At 31.7% G+C, this 14671-nt stretch overlaps 1 protein-coding gene across 1 annotated transcript; it reads right to left on the bottom strand.

Moving 5' to 3' along the window:
* Positions 1-3020: 3020 nt before the first annotated feature.
* LOC148612214 (uncharacterized) lies at positions 3021-13323 on the bottom strand. The gene is made up of 4 exons (XM_088593457.1): positions 13164-13323; positions 11408-11510; positions 10584-10680; positions 3021-4580 (listed from the first exon to the last, which is right to left on the bottom strand). The coding sequence occupies exons 1-4, from the start codon at positions 13243-13245 to the stop codon at positions 4527-4529; spliced, it is 336 nt and encodes a 111-aa protein (XP_088449583.1). The 5' UTR covers positions 13246-13323; the 3' UTR covers positions 3021-4526.
* Positions 13324-14671: the final 1348 nt, after the last annotated feature.

The following is a 14671-nucleotide window of genomic DNA, read 5'->3' as shown; positions in this document are numbered from 1 at the left end:
GTTATATAAGATACTCAGATATTAAACAAAACCTTAAGTTTTATGAGAACGGATGGGGTCTTTGGAATATCTTTTCTGAACATTTTGCAAGAAGCTATTGAGTATTTTGCAGCAAGAGGGGAATTTTCTTTCTAATTTCTTGTATTTGTCAGTTATCTTTATTAAACACGCATGTATTTAGAGATGAATCTTGATGTTTTATTGCTGATCTTATCTACTTATTGAATTGAGTACATATGTTGAGATGTGTTTTGTTTACAGTTATTTATAAGTATTTCTCCGTCTAAGAATCGGGTAAAATGTTTATAAGGTGTGGCACATGAAATTTACCATTAAATTGTACCTGATAACCACCAGAAATAACCATCAAAGTGTTTGTTAAATTTGTCTTTGTAAGGTATTGATAGGTCGAATTTAGTTGAAATGTAATACGGAAAAATGGCGGGAAAATTTTTCCGCACTCTTACCCTATATAAGCAGTCAAAAATAACTACGTCACAGATGCTTCAGGATAAACTTTAATACTTTTTTTGTTGTTTTCTAGATGTAGTGAATATATTTTAGGCAAAAATGACTAACTTGGAGAATATGATGTGCCATCCATTGCCTGATTCTTACAAATAGGCTTCTGGAACAGGGTTATGTCGCTACAAGATTGAAGTCATCATTACAGAAGCTTTATGGTCGACATCATGAATTCGTGGGTCGTTACGGTGTATCTATCTGCGCCATCAAAACTGATTTGTTCAACGTGTCATAGTTTTCCTTTCCTCTCTCGTCTACCCCGGACTTAACTTTTATGAGCAACTCGGTGGGTATTTCTAGAAAAGCGGACGACGCTTACCTTACCGGTGCACCTGGTCATTGCTCACAGCTTTTAGTGGAGTCCGAGTTGCTCATTTGCTTTTGTTACTTTATATTATGATTTTAGTTACTTTTAGTTCTTTGTTGTGTATGGTTTTTGTCATTGGATTACATTCTTTTGATTACCGCTATAACCTTGGTTCCCTTGATTACTCTCTTACACAAAATGGTTCTCAAAGTGTTTTGCAGCGAACCCCCTACCCCAGATGAGTATGGCTGTTGATAGAGTACACAAGGCTTCCTATGTCAATTTGGCAGACTTCGTTGTATCTAGTCTTTATTTTTTTATTATCTATAAACAAGTGTGGACACAGACGTGCATTGTCCGAGTATGGATACAGACTGGTATTGCCCTAAGTGTAAATTAGAACATGCATACGATTTGTCTTGTGTTTGCATTGTCTAGAAAACTTCTCCATCTATAGATATCAATAATTGAATTATGCACATGTTGAAAAATATCCATCAAGATGTGTTACTAAACATCTAAATGGGAAATAATTCCACTACGGATTGCCATAAGACAAGTCATATACATATTATAATGCTTCTTCCTGGAAGGTGTACTTGCTTGGATGTGTTGAACTTGCAATGTCATGTTAAGGATTGGCCATTTTACTTTATACAGGTTGGCTTGATAAAATCTGGACTTTCATTTTTTTAGATTAACAGAAACCTCCAGTATGGTATCTATCAGTTACATGGGTGCCCTTTATTTTAAAATGGCAGGGGCCATCAACTCCAAATCAAATGAGAGCATTTCTTTAGTACAATCATATCAAAATTTTATAACAATTGATTAACCATAACTATAAAGTCTTCGCACGAAAACCAAGTGAATATGCGCGACGACACGGACCATACCAATATACAATGTTTTGCCGTAACCCTATTATATTAAATATATACATATATATATATTGGCTTATTCGGGGTTTGAGAATGCTCAATTTTCAATTCCCTAAAAAGAATATCAATTACTCTATCATACGACCAACTTGGTAGTGTAAGATTTGCTAAGATTTTACATCTATAAGGTCTTTTTTACATTTGTCCTAGTTAAACAATTATCTAACAAAAGAGAATAAAGCTGCATGATGTAAAACAAATCCCACACTAATAGTCATGTGCTGAACACATAACATTCGTAATTCTTATGAAACAAAATTACAATACCGGCATATGAAGGAATTTAAGACCAAATCCATCGATACTGGCTCACAGTTAACACTTAAAAAACCAATATTTCAACTTAATCTTGTATCAAAAAATTCTAATCAACTGCTAAATAGTTATATACATTTGTAGCCTGAAAATTGTTCCCTGGACAAAAACTGTATATTATAGTACTTGTTTTGCAGCTGTATAACATATACCCAGAGGCACTGCCAGTATCGTGTAGTTTCAAAACCTAAATATAGACAATAATCAATGATATATTAGGTTTTTGGAAAACAATTGGATCAACAAGCATCTGTTCATTCCTCAGTGCATTGTTTAATTATAAATTTAGTGATAATCTGTTTACAAGGTTGCCATGTCATCTGAGGTAACCATAGATCTTTGCATATTCCTATATTAAGTCAATATTTATATGCCATTTGTCAATTAAAGCTGTGTTCAATTATCGTTAATCGCGGTATTTTGTTTACAAAATGTTTAACCTACCCAACCAGCCCTTTGTTAAAAAGATTCTGCTGGTGTTTTGTCTATTTTTCAGGACAATACCAGCTGAGATAACCGATGTAATGTGGATCTATCGAATGGATCATGTTTGTACAGATGGTATTATGGATTGACCAAATGGATCGTCTTTGCTGATATTTACATATGCTATGTGTATAAATTGAGCATTTATTTATAATCTGCCTACAATGCCATATTATCTGCGGTAACCATACACCTTTGCATATATCTTTATTGAGTGATTATTCATTTAATATTTGTCAATTAAAGTTGTCGCCTGAAATTTTAAACCCACCCGCCAAGACCCTCGTAAAAGATCCTGCAAGGTTTTTTAATCTATTTTTCAGGACAATACTAGCTAAGATAAGCGTTGTGATGTGGATCTATCGAATAGAGAGCATGTTAGTACAAGTGGTATTGTCAATTTACCGAATGATCGTCTTTGCTGATATCTACATAGACAATGTGCATAAATTGAGCATTTATTTAAAATATGTCTACAAGGTCGTCATATTATCTGCGGTAACCATACATCTTTGCATATATCTACATTGAGTAAATATTTATATACTTTTTGTCAATTAAAATTGGGAAAATATCACCAAACCTGTATCAGAATTTAGTTTTAATGTCCCTCTAAGATAATGAATTGATTGATTGTCGTTTAATGTACTATGCCAGACATTATTACATTTTAACTAATTTTCAGTACTTTGGAAAACATATACGCACAATGTGTTCATACACGCTTCCACTTTTTTATGATTTTTTCATTCATAGAAAGTTGGAAATGACACAAATAGTAAAAGATGAAAACACAGTAGTTTTGCTTAGAATATTGATTTTTCTGTTCTTACTTAAAAAATATAATTACACCACTAAAAATATAGGTTTGACCTGGGCAATCTTTGACTATTTTATTATTTTCCCTATTCTTTTCCTTTATCAGTGCTTTCCTCTTTTCTTTCTTTTCTTATTTTTTTCCTAACTGTATTTTTTATTTTTTGTGTCGAAGACCTTGCATTTATTTCGTTTCTTTCTTTATATTTCTTATTTACCATTTTGATGTATATTTTAGCCGTTTTGTTCTGATATTGTTTTGTTTATTTCTTCCTTTTTTCTAATATTTTAATCAGCTTTATTCATCATTGGTCAGTTCCAATTGTAAATTTGAAATTTATGATTAGAAAAGGCATCTAAGTGAACGAATTGAAATTTTTTTTGTGGAACTTAACTTAAGGATGTACGATTGAAGTGGAATATGTTTGCTTATATTCATTTCAATTTTTATCTAATATTGTAAACCGGAAATTTTCGACATTGCGAAAAATCAATTCACATTGTGAAGTAATTTTACCCAAGAATGTAGAAAACCGGTTGTTATAAGTCAAAAATTATATAACACACTGTGTTATTCATGCTGGATCTAGTCTTTGTTTATGTATCATGAATATTTTAAGCGTATTAATTTTGTCTTCGAGACGTACTACTAGCTTTTGCTATTTTCGCAGTGGACAAAAAGTGCGAAGAGAATTAAAACTATATAAAGCTAATCATTTTTGAAAACGCAAAAATTGATAGCTGTATTTATGTTCACTTAATATGATTCTCAAAAAATAGCAACATCTTCAGTTTACACTATCAAGTCTTGTTTAAACAAATGATCTTCTTTACTCTGTGATTCCTTTTCTATTAAGATCATTCCATATATTGAGTAGACATACTTTCATGACAAGTAGATAATGTTTATATCTATCTTCTGTGCAATATGTATATTTTTGTATTATTCTGACAGCAGAAATATAACATCCGATCTATTTGATTCAAATACTAAAATATCTTGAATATACAAAATTTAAAAAAAAAGTTTTGCGAGTACAAAAATTACAATATAATTTTTTCTCTGCGAGAGAAAAGTGCAAATTTGTCACTGCCTTTTCTTCCTAAATTTCCCTTACTTCCTCCATTGCAACTTTCTAGAATATCGTCCAGTTTGTAATCTTGTCTGCATCCATAGATCTGAAGCATATCTGAAAGTATAAATATTATAATATTCATTGGAATACATTTTAGATTAAAAAAAAAATATCATGTCTTTTACATGTACATATGGTTTCCGGCTCCGTGGTTTTGAATACTGATTTATTAATCACAGCTAATTTACAAGCACTAGATTAATCTATCTTCAGGTTTTTCTTACGAATAAATTACACCATAAACAATAAAAGCTTAAAATGACAATGTAAAACTTTCCAAAATTTGATAATTTAGTTGACAGTGTTGAGCTCCGAATAACAATGGTACAAAAGATTATAGATTTAGTCAAAGGTGACAGGTTCACTAGTTCAACACAATTTCATTTTATAAATTACTTTATCTTATATTCACGGTCAAGTAATGTCAGGAAAAATATATATATTTCCCGTTTGTTTGTCTGACAAAGTCTTTGATACGTTCTATGAGGAATAGCAAATCAAAATACTGTACACATAGACAATCTCTCGCTGGTTTCCGTTAAGGTCCATATGGTGCACCGTCAATGTGGCGGACCTTCCAATTCATCCTTTTCTACCTTGTACTTATGCACACTTAAAGTATGACGTCACATACATTGTGACTTTATCGAAACTCAAAAGCAAAGATTGGCCGATCTTTGGCACTCAAAGGTACCATAGTAAGATCGGAAAAAAATCGGCTCATGTCACACAGGAGGTTAAAATAACAATATTATTATTTGTTCGTTCAACAGGTGACCTTTCAGTAAATACTTTAACGTCATCGAAGCAATAAAAAGATCTTATGGTGGAGCAGCCTTCTTTTTCTTTTAATGACTATGTTCAGTTCTTAATAAATATGCGCTTTAATGGGTTATATTAGTCATTCTATACACTGCTGTCAAAAAATCCAACTTGACAACATATTTGTTTTTAAATGTTGTCACAATTCATTTTTAGGGAAATTTTGGATCAAAACCAGTCAGTCTAATTCATTACATATAAACATTTGTGTAAGGTCGGGAACTTTTAAGTAGCAAAGTCTCATGGTATGCCTAGGGATACGGAAATTTAATACGAACTCTGTGAGAGATGGCTCTCAAGTGAAATCTCGTTTTCCACTGATGACCTTTTGGCAAACAGACAGTAGATGTCATACGGCTACGATGATAAAGCCTGTAATACAACATCCATATAGAAAGCTTCGTACAAAATATCAGCAACCTGTAATTAATAGAAACCGAGAAAATGTGACGAAAATGTGTTTATAAAGTAAAATAATAAAATAGGACTAAAAATAACTATAAGGGATGAAAATACGAGTTGCAGTCAAATTTTGCACAAAATCGACAAACAAATCCGTCTACACGAAAATTGGTACCCACGAACATTAATACATTCACAGTAATCGAAACAGTTTTGTGTGGTTCAATGTCACTCTAATACAAAAAGCAGGTTCAACCCCAAACTCCCGTCAACCCAAAGGTTCCGCCATAATGTATTGACAATTATTTACACTCGAATCGAATATTGCATATTTCGCAGACTGTGTTCATAATGGAAAGACAATACCAAGAGGTGAAACTAAAAGATTTTACGACGACTGTTTGAAATGTAAATGCAGCAAAGGCATGATGTCTTGTTGTTCGTAAGTAATTCATATATATTCTTCTGCATCAAGTATAAACAACTATATTCAATATATGAAAAAAGCGGAATACAACATATAATACAATTTAATCCAAAATCAAAAACAAAGATGGTGTACCAACCATTGCCGAATGGTGCTTAAGTATCCTTTTTATGATGTTTGTAAAGATTTCAAGTGAAAAATTAAGATTCATTTTCATGTTGGGATCCGGTTAATTAACGAGTTTATCATAGCAAAGATGGTGGTTTTTTTTGCGGAATATAATACTTTAAACGAAAAATGTAAAACTCATTTAAGACATTCTTTATTGAGAAAGGGTTTTTTTTGTTTATGAGTGAATTATAATGGCGCGTTCAAATTGTTCATCAAAAACACATTTCCATTTGTAAAACACAGCGATTGTTCACAATAAATTGTAACTAATAGATAAGTTATCTTTCTTAAACTGCAGCATCGCAATTATGTTCCAATTCATATAATAATTAAGTACACTTCTTATCCTTTGTAAATGTAAGAAGATCATATTAAACCAAGAACCAAGAATTCTAATTTGTCCTAACAGTAATTGCAGTAACGATTATCCATACATGGCAAAATATTTTCAGACAATTTTTCAAATCTAACGCGTTGTTTGTCTAGAATAATTAAGCTCTATACCATCACGCCCTATGTGTGTCTAACAGTACAATATGCCTCGGCAATCAGGAAATTGGCCTCGAAGATATTGGAAGATAATAGTAATTGAGAATTGAGAATATTCTTTTATGAATTGGATAATAGGAACTTAGATATACTGAAAGTGTTTTCTAGCTTTTAAATGGTATTCGACGTTTTGACCAAGAAATGCGAAAATAAAAATGAATAAATAGAAATAAAAACAAAAGCAAAAAAAAACACAAATCTTTTTTTGCCAAAAAGGACTTTAAATTCAAAAGCTTAACAGATAAAGAACTTCAACCTAGTTATAGGTATTCAAACGAAATAACGTGAACACTTTCATCAGAAGACAATAAGACAAGACTTGTGGATAATTTATTCTCTCCCATTACGAAGGCGAAATAACAGCTTCCTGGTTTTCATAGTTTTTTTAGCATGGCTATTAATCACGGTGCAACATTTTTTCCACAATACATAAACAATACTCATTTAGAAACTGTTTACCTTTTCCCGATTTTCACAACTAATTTGAATAAAGAGGGGTGGTTTAGTTGTGAATATCACAGAAGTGTAAGATCTTTGAAATAGCGAATGGATATAGGATACATGATAATAAGTTTGATTTTTATAATGTACTATGGTATTGGATGGTAAAAAGATTTGGGTGTGTTGGTTGATAGATTCATTTTATTAGAAGTTTATAAGGGTCTAATCTATTTGGGAAAGTTTCAGAGTATTTTTTTTATTTCAAGTTATAAGGACGATTAGCTTAAAACCGAACATTTGCTAAATTACGTAGAAGAAAAAAGTTTTAAAAAGAACATTAAATGCCCGATATTAATCAATTTTTGAAGCCAATTTATCTTAATGATGTGAAGGAGATATTTTTACAATTTCTTTATCTCATTTATTCATTTTATGAAAAAATATCAGTTAATTCTGTAGTGAGTAGCGTTGTTCATGCTTCTAACCACCCATAAAATTATGTTTGCGGTTTAAGTATTGAACTTTGAAATGAACATGTCATGTAATACATTTTGTCATAAATTATAGTCTTGGTATGTTATAATTTTGTTAACTTTTTTCAATAATCTGACAGCCGAAGCCTGATCAGCCACAGATTCTCCACCAATGTCACTTCCAGGATATGAGGCGTCCACTGGTCTATACATTTTCTTTCTCATTCTCCGCTGACCCAAAAATGTAACAGACCGGTTGTTATAATTGCTCTCGTTTCGTTTTTACATATACATCATTTTTAAAAAGCTATTTTTACTTTTAAGAATAGTCAAGTAGCCGTTTTCTCATATTTACGGAATGCAAACCATTTTAGCACGTTTTTTCAAGAAATAAATTAAGTAAAAAAAAAACTCCCATTGCTTCCAATGCAAACACATGCTTTGTTTTAAGTTATGTCTCTTGTGAATAAACCTTTAGAATCAAGAAGTTTTATGTACTACTCTTTAAGGCTCATTAGCCAAATTATCTTTTGCAATTTAAAAAAAAAATGCTAAATTTTGATCCTAGCCCCACCACATTTAAAAGTTCTGTGAAAAAAAATTGAAAAGCAAAATAGAGAGCTAGGTTGTTCTGAAGTGCAAAAATGAAATATCTTTCAAACCATCATATGAAATGGAAAAATAGTATTCAATCTCATGACCACTAGTCTGCACTTCATGAAAGATTGTTCTTACAAAAGGGACAGACAGTCAGTGTGACGTCATAAATATTTACTATACATATACCTATAAGGCAAGCCAATTTATCCAATGATTTCAAATGTTGTATAAATCTATTTAAGAATGTATAATATTAAATGGAGTATAAGTAGATACCTTATGTTGTGTGTTTTGTTACTCCAGCAAAATTACAAAAGTTATCCCCTTCTAGAGAAAGGGTGTTTTTTGAGTCAGATTCTTCCATACCACAGAAATGCATTTAAGCTCATTCAAACGCAATGGAATTAAACACGAAGAGCAAATTTCAATGAAATTTGATGAATTTGAACAATATTACAAAAGTTTACACAAGAAAACTTTGCGGAAAATACTTTAAGAAATGGTATTACTTAAGTATAGAACCAAATGTGACGCTCCATTCCATGTTTAAGTATGTGCAATTATACTGTAGTTTTGTTCACTGAAGTTATTTTTGCAGAGAATATTAGCATGTAAATGTATTAATGTGATCTTTATTAACACCAGGAAAAGAAAAAAAAAACAGAAAAAAACTTTCCCACCATTAGTATACCTGCAATATTAAGTTCAGAACAAAATCCCAGAAAATTACCAAAAATTGGATTTTCAAGAATTTATTTTTTTCAAAATTAAACAAACTGCATTATACTGAACACAGGCAGAGAGTTTAGACAGTGATTTTGGTCAAATTTGTATCCAATAATAGGACGTAATCCAACAACATATGACAACCTGGCTGGAGGTCTCATTGCTCGTATGTACCTGATGTAAAAAAAAAACACGTCATTTCTAGAAACACCCAGCCTTCTTCATCTGATGTAAACATCTTCATTTCTAGAAACACTGAGTTGTTCATATAATATCATGACCTCATTAAAATGAAAGACGAAGAAAATGAACAAATCAATTCACATTGAATCAGTGAAAGACTTTTGTGTATGGTCTTTATGTATGTTTTTAATTCGTTCGTATTATCCATGCCATTTTCATGGTATAGCCTTTGTCCATTCCATGCCCCAAGAAGATCAGGCTACACTTTCATTCCCGTTATAATGGACTGATTAAAAAACTTTATGGAATTCTGGATTGCTTTTGTTTACGACGGCCCTGATTGGTCAAGAAGTATTTTACTAGTACATGTACGCTGCGGTGGTGCAACATTGTTTACAAATATGGAACTAAAATTTCTGAAGTTGTCCATTCAGTAGACTACTGTTCGCGATGTTAGAGAAGCTTTATTTTAATTTAAAAAAGGGTGATTTTCACATGTTGATGCAGTTTTAACAATGTTTGCATTGTTTTTGGTGATCAAACTTTCAAGCTTTATGTTTTGGTGTTGTGTTTTTTGTTTGTTTGTTTGTTTGTTTTTGTTTTGTTGTTTTTGTTATTTTTTTAATGAAATGTCTTGTTTATTCTTCCTATTCATTTTGCTACGGTTTTGTCTGGTGTTTTCATATTTAACTTTACTCTCTGCAATGGTGATATGGTTGACACAACACATGGTCAATAGGGTGAATTTCTGGTTCAAATTGTTTTATATTCTTGGAAAATTAGAATAAATCTTGATAACAACTAATACAAAGAGGTGAATATTCAGGATCTAATATGAGGTAGGTATAACCTCAAAAAAGGACGAAGTTGAATTTATAGATATAATTAAAAAATTTTTGTCACTACTTTTTCCTTCTTGTATGGTCACTTCATGACACTTCGTTCCGCTAATTAGTGTGACCGGTATTAATTTTCTGTTCGTACTTCGGATTTTTTGGCAAAAGTAAGAAAGGCTTATAATATGTCGGAAACGAAAAAAATATATGAATTTAAATAATATTGAAGACCACACAATAACGACTTTTAGTGAGGATTATACGAAAATATCGAACTTTGTATAGGAAGCACCTAAAAACGTGACCTCCTTTCAGACTAAAATCAGACTCTCAGTGCTTCTAAGCAATGACTTTTTCGTATTTAATACCAATATGAGGACTTCGTCCTCCATTATCGGCCGACCATAGCAATTGGTCCTTTACATGCCTGCGTTTCATCATCAATCTGGACTGCTTTTTCAGAGCATTTCCCGTCAGGTACAACTTTACAACCATTTGGTAGCATTGAAATATATCCTCCAATTCTGCAAAAAGAAGTGGTTTTTTTCCGATTTACATTACTTTTTTATTGTTCATAGATATTTTCATCGTATCAATTAAGGAGGTAGACCTAGGATAAGGGAAATAACTCTTGAAATCAGTGATATGTTTGTATCATTTAATTTCACCAAAGCCTTTCAAGTTTCCTCTGAAACAGAATGAAAACAATCTGACTTACTTTGATGCTTACATAAGATTGATGTCAAATTGTGAATACAAGGGTTCCAATGATTTAAAAGAGCTGTGTTCCTTACCCTAAGTCTACCTCCTTAAGAAAACAATATAATAAATTTTCGAACAACTCATCCAGATTTTTTTCTCATATTTAATTATGGTTCCAGACTATGAACGATTTGGTATTAAGAACACGATCCTGTTACACGGAAAATATGTCAGCCATTGATTGTGTGTGTGATATATCCTAAGTGTGTTATGTGGTGTTTATCACTCTACATATCATGTTGAACATTTCTTGAGGACCATCTTCACCCTACCGGTGCACCTGATCCATGCGCCCAGTTTGTTAATGAAGTCCGAGTGGCCCATTTACTGTTGTTGCTTCGTATGTATTTTTTATTATTTGATGTTATTTTTTGTACGTGTCGGTTTTTCATGTCTAGTCTTTTGATTTCCGATATAATCTTGGTTTCCTTGGTAACTCTTTCATCATAGTCCTCATAATCACTTGATTTAAAAAATAAAATAACTTACGAACAACAACTCATTTGACCATTATTACAACTGCACCTTAAACAGTCATCGTAAAATGCTGTGGTGTCTCCACTTAATATACTTGTTCCATTGTGGATGCAGTCTAAACAGAATATATAACAATTTTGACGAAAATTGATACACTTGATAAATAGGAAGGAATTATTGTTTTGAATTGGACAACTCAATAAAAAAATACAAAATGATGTTTTTTTTAATCAGTAGTACATATTTTGTTCAATATGTTGATCAAAAACCGTTCGAAATTTTAATTACACATGTATCTATGATCGTCTTGATTCGTCATTACATTGAGGTCGTGTTTACTGCAGACCAAAAGAGACAGCTTTATGCAATTCTACATTCGTCTTTTTTCATCATCTATTTTTCATGTATGTTTTTTTATGGCATCTGCGATTAAAGCTACAGCAGATTATACTATATTTGTTTGTATTTTAAGTGTCAGCCCCTGTAAGAATCAGGCAGTGAGTGGTATAAAAAACATCAATTTGATAGTTTAATTTGTGTACCTGCACCATCAGAATCAAGGAAAAAAGACAATATTTTCCATATTATGTTGGTGCATTGAGTTATAATTTCATTGAAATGCACTGAAAATGAACATTTCAAGGGCAGGTAACACTGTCAAAAACCTCATTTTTCCAACATTCTATTGAAAATTTATTTATATTTTAGCAAAGCCAGTGATGCAAAGATCAAATAATAGTCTTATAAAATAGAAAAATTATCCGTGATATTACATTGTCAGATCGGTGGGGTTTGGACATCCATGTTTATGATTTTTCCCATCTTACTTGATTCTTACAAAAACTTATACTTAGCAGACTTTATGAAATTCAGACAGGAGATAGTTTCTGCATGTCATATCGGAACTCTCTTTTATTTCTAATTTAGAAATAGTTACGGAACAAATAATCAATCGATGTCATTTGGCTGCTGCACTTTCGAGAAAACATTTATATAGATTGTGCATGAAATTGGCATTTGGCAAGAGTTATCGTTATTGAATACGTTTGATTTGGTCTGTTTCAGTTCGGGATATATGTATGTTTTTTCTCAAAAGTACAGATCTTATTACAGAAAGGGCTATCGCTTGTAAAATTATGGCATATGTAAATGAAAAAACCCGTTTTTTTTCGGTGGGTTTTTCGTAATTTCTTTTGAACCTTTCATTACAAGTCTATGTTTTGTATTGTTACTATTGTTTTTTTTTTTTTTTTTTTTTTTTTTTTTTTTTTTTTTGTTATTGCTTCATATCTTTATATGATTTAACTGTTATGGTTAATTTAAACTAATCTCTTTAATGTTGACATATTTTCGAGTCATTGATACACCTTTGTAAGTCTCGTCATGTGACTCCGTGGTTTTTACGAGAATGGGGCCTAGTCTACCATTCAAATGCAAAGAGATTTGTCACTTTCAGAACGTTGGATTCAGTATATTAAAGAAAATATATTTTCGTGTAAAAATACCGATAAAAATGAAAAATATCTATTTCCACAGGATAAAAAGTGACAAGAAAAAGCGTAAAATAGAAGATTTTGCATTGCAAAACAGCATTTCGCGATCCTGGCAGTAAACAACAAAATGCAGACCGGTCTTCGAATTTCAATACGTTATAGATCAGAAAGTCCGTTAAGGAAAATGAATTCAGAATGAGACTTACATACCCTATTTCGTCATATTCGAAATAATGCTACTTGTTTTCAAAGGTCAAACAATAGTAAAGCTATACCTTGAGTGTTCTGTATATCCAGGAAACAGGCTGATTTGATGCTTGTTATAAATCCGAGAAAAAATGCACATGCAAAAAACATTGCTCAAGATATTTGACTTCTGTATTGTTAAGAAAAGTCTATTTGATAGGAAGATTGGCGTTATTTATCTAGCATATCTAAAAGGTTATTAGATCATAGATAAGTGTATCCACCATATGAACTGTAAATTAAATTGACTTTTATCTTTAATTTAATACTATATAATTTGATAGGTTAGAAATTTGCTATAGTGATAAAAATATTTGGTTTCATAGAAAAATGACCATAATATGTGAATGGAAATTTCAGCATTTACCTAAAACTTTTTTTTATTCACGTTCATATCCGCTTTAAACGTGACAATGATGACGCCTATAACTCTATAAGATTAAACCGGTATCATCTTATCGATTTGTAACTTTGAGGTACAACAATTAAAGTGTTTTGAATAAGGACAAAATAAGAGGCAGGATCTTTTAGTTTTTCGGTTATTAGTTCTGTTCAAACTTGTGACTTCTTAACTCTTTACATAACGTTGCTACATGATAAGTTGAAATCTCGTTTTAAAGGACTTATTCGCTAATCATTTGCTGATTTGAGAAATTATGTTGTTTAAGATAACAAATCTGCATATTTTTCTAAAGCATCCCTGAAGAGTAAAGTGTGCGACACAGAAAAGCAGGTTTGCAGCATGCTTGATGGTATTCCAATGGGCACTAATTGTGCTCTTCTCTTAGCCGACTTGTATTTTATTAGAACCTCGTAAAGAATAAAAGTATGAAAGGTGCTTAATCCTTTAACTTCGCATGCAGATATATTGATGATGAGTTATCCATTAACAACCCTTCTTTTGGTAAAGGGTTATCTTCAACATGTTCACTAGAGGTCGAGATAAAGGAGACGATAGAAACAGCTCGTTTCAGCACCTTTTTCGGACCTGCATCTCAAATTAAAAAATAGTGGTCATCTCAATACTAAAATATATGAACTAACAACTTGAGTTTTAAAGTGTAATCAAGGAAACCATAATTCTAGTGGAAATTAAAAGAATGTAATCCAGGGACAATGACATAGAAAACAGACAAATACAATAAAGAACATAAAATAACTAAAATAATACATACAAAGTTACAAAAGTAAATGATCACATCGGAATCCACTAAAAACAGAGAGCATGGACCAGCTGCACCAGTAGGATAAGCGTCCTCTGCTTTTCTAGAAACACCCGCCGAGTTATTCATAAAAGTCAAGTCCGGGGTAGAAGGAAGAGGAAAGGACAACTATGACACGTTGAACATCAGTTTTCAAGGTTTATAATTTTATATCTGATATTGTTTTATGCTAAATTGTTAAGGCCATATCCCACAAGAACCATTATTTTGTAGTATAGAACATTTAAGTAAAATATCATAGATTATCATAGAATATTATGGACAAATGAAAAAAAAAAGACTTTTAAACACAAGTTGTAATTTGATTTAGACAA

Source organism: Perna viridis, chromosome 7 (assembly GCF_037379345.1).
Source record: "Perna viridis isolate PV_CMFRI_1.1 ecotype Kerala chromosome 7, ASM3737934v1, whole genome shotgun sequence".
NCBI classification, from domain to species: Eukaryota; Metazoa; Mollusca; class Bivalvia; order Mytilida; family Mytilidae; genus Perna; species Perna viridis.
The sequence above is the reverse complement of the archived record's forward strand: the minus strand, read 5'-3'. Positions and strand labels throughout refer to the sequence as shown.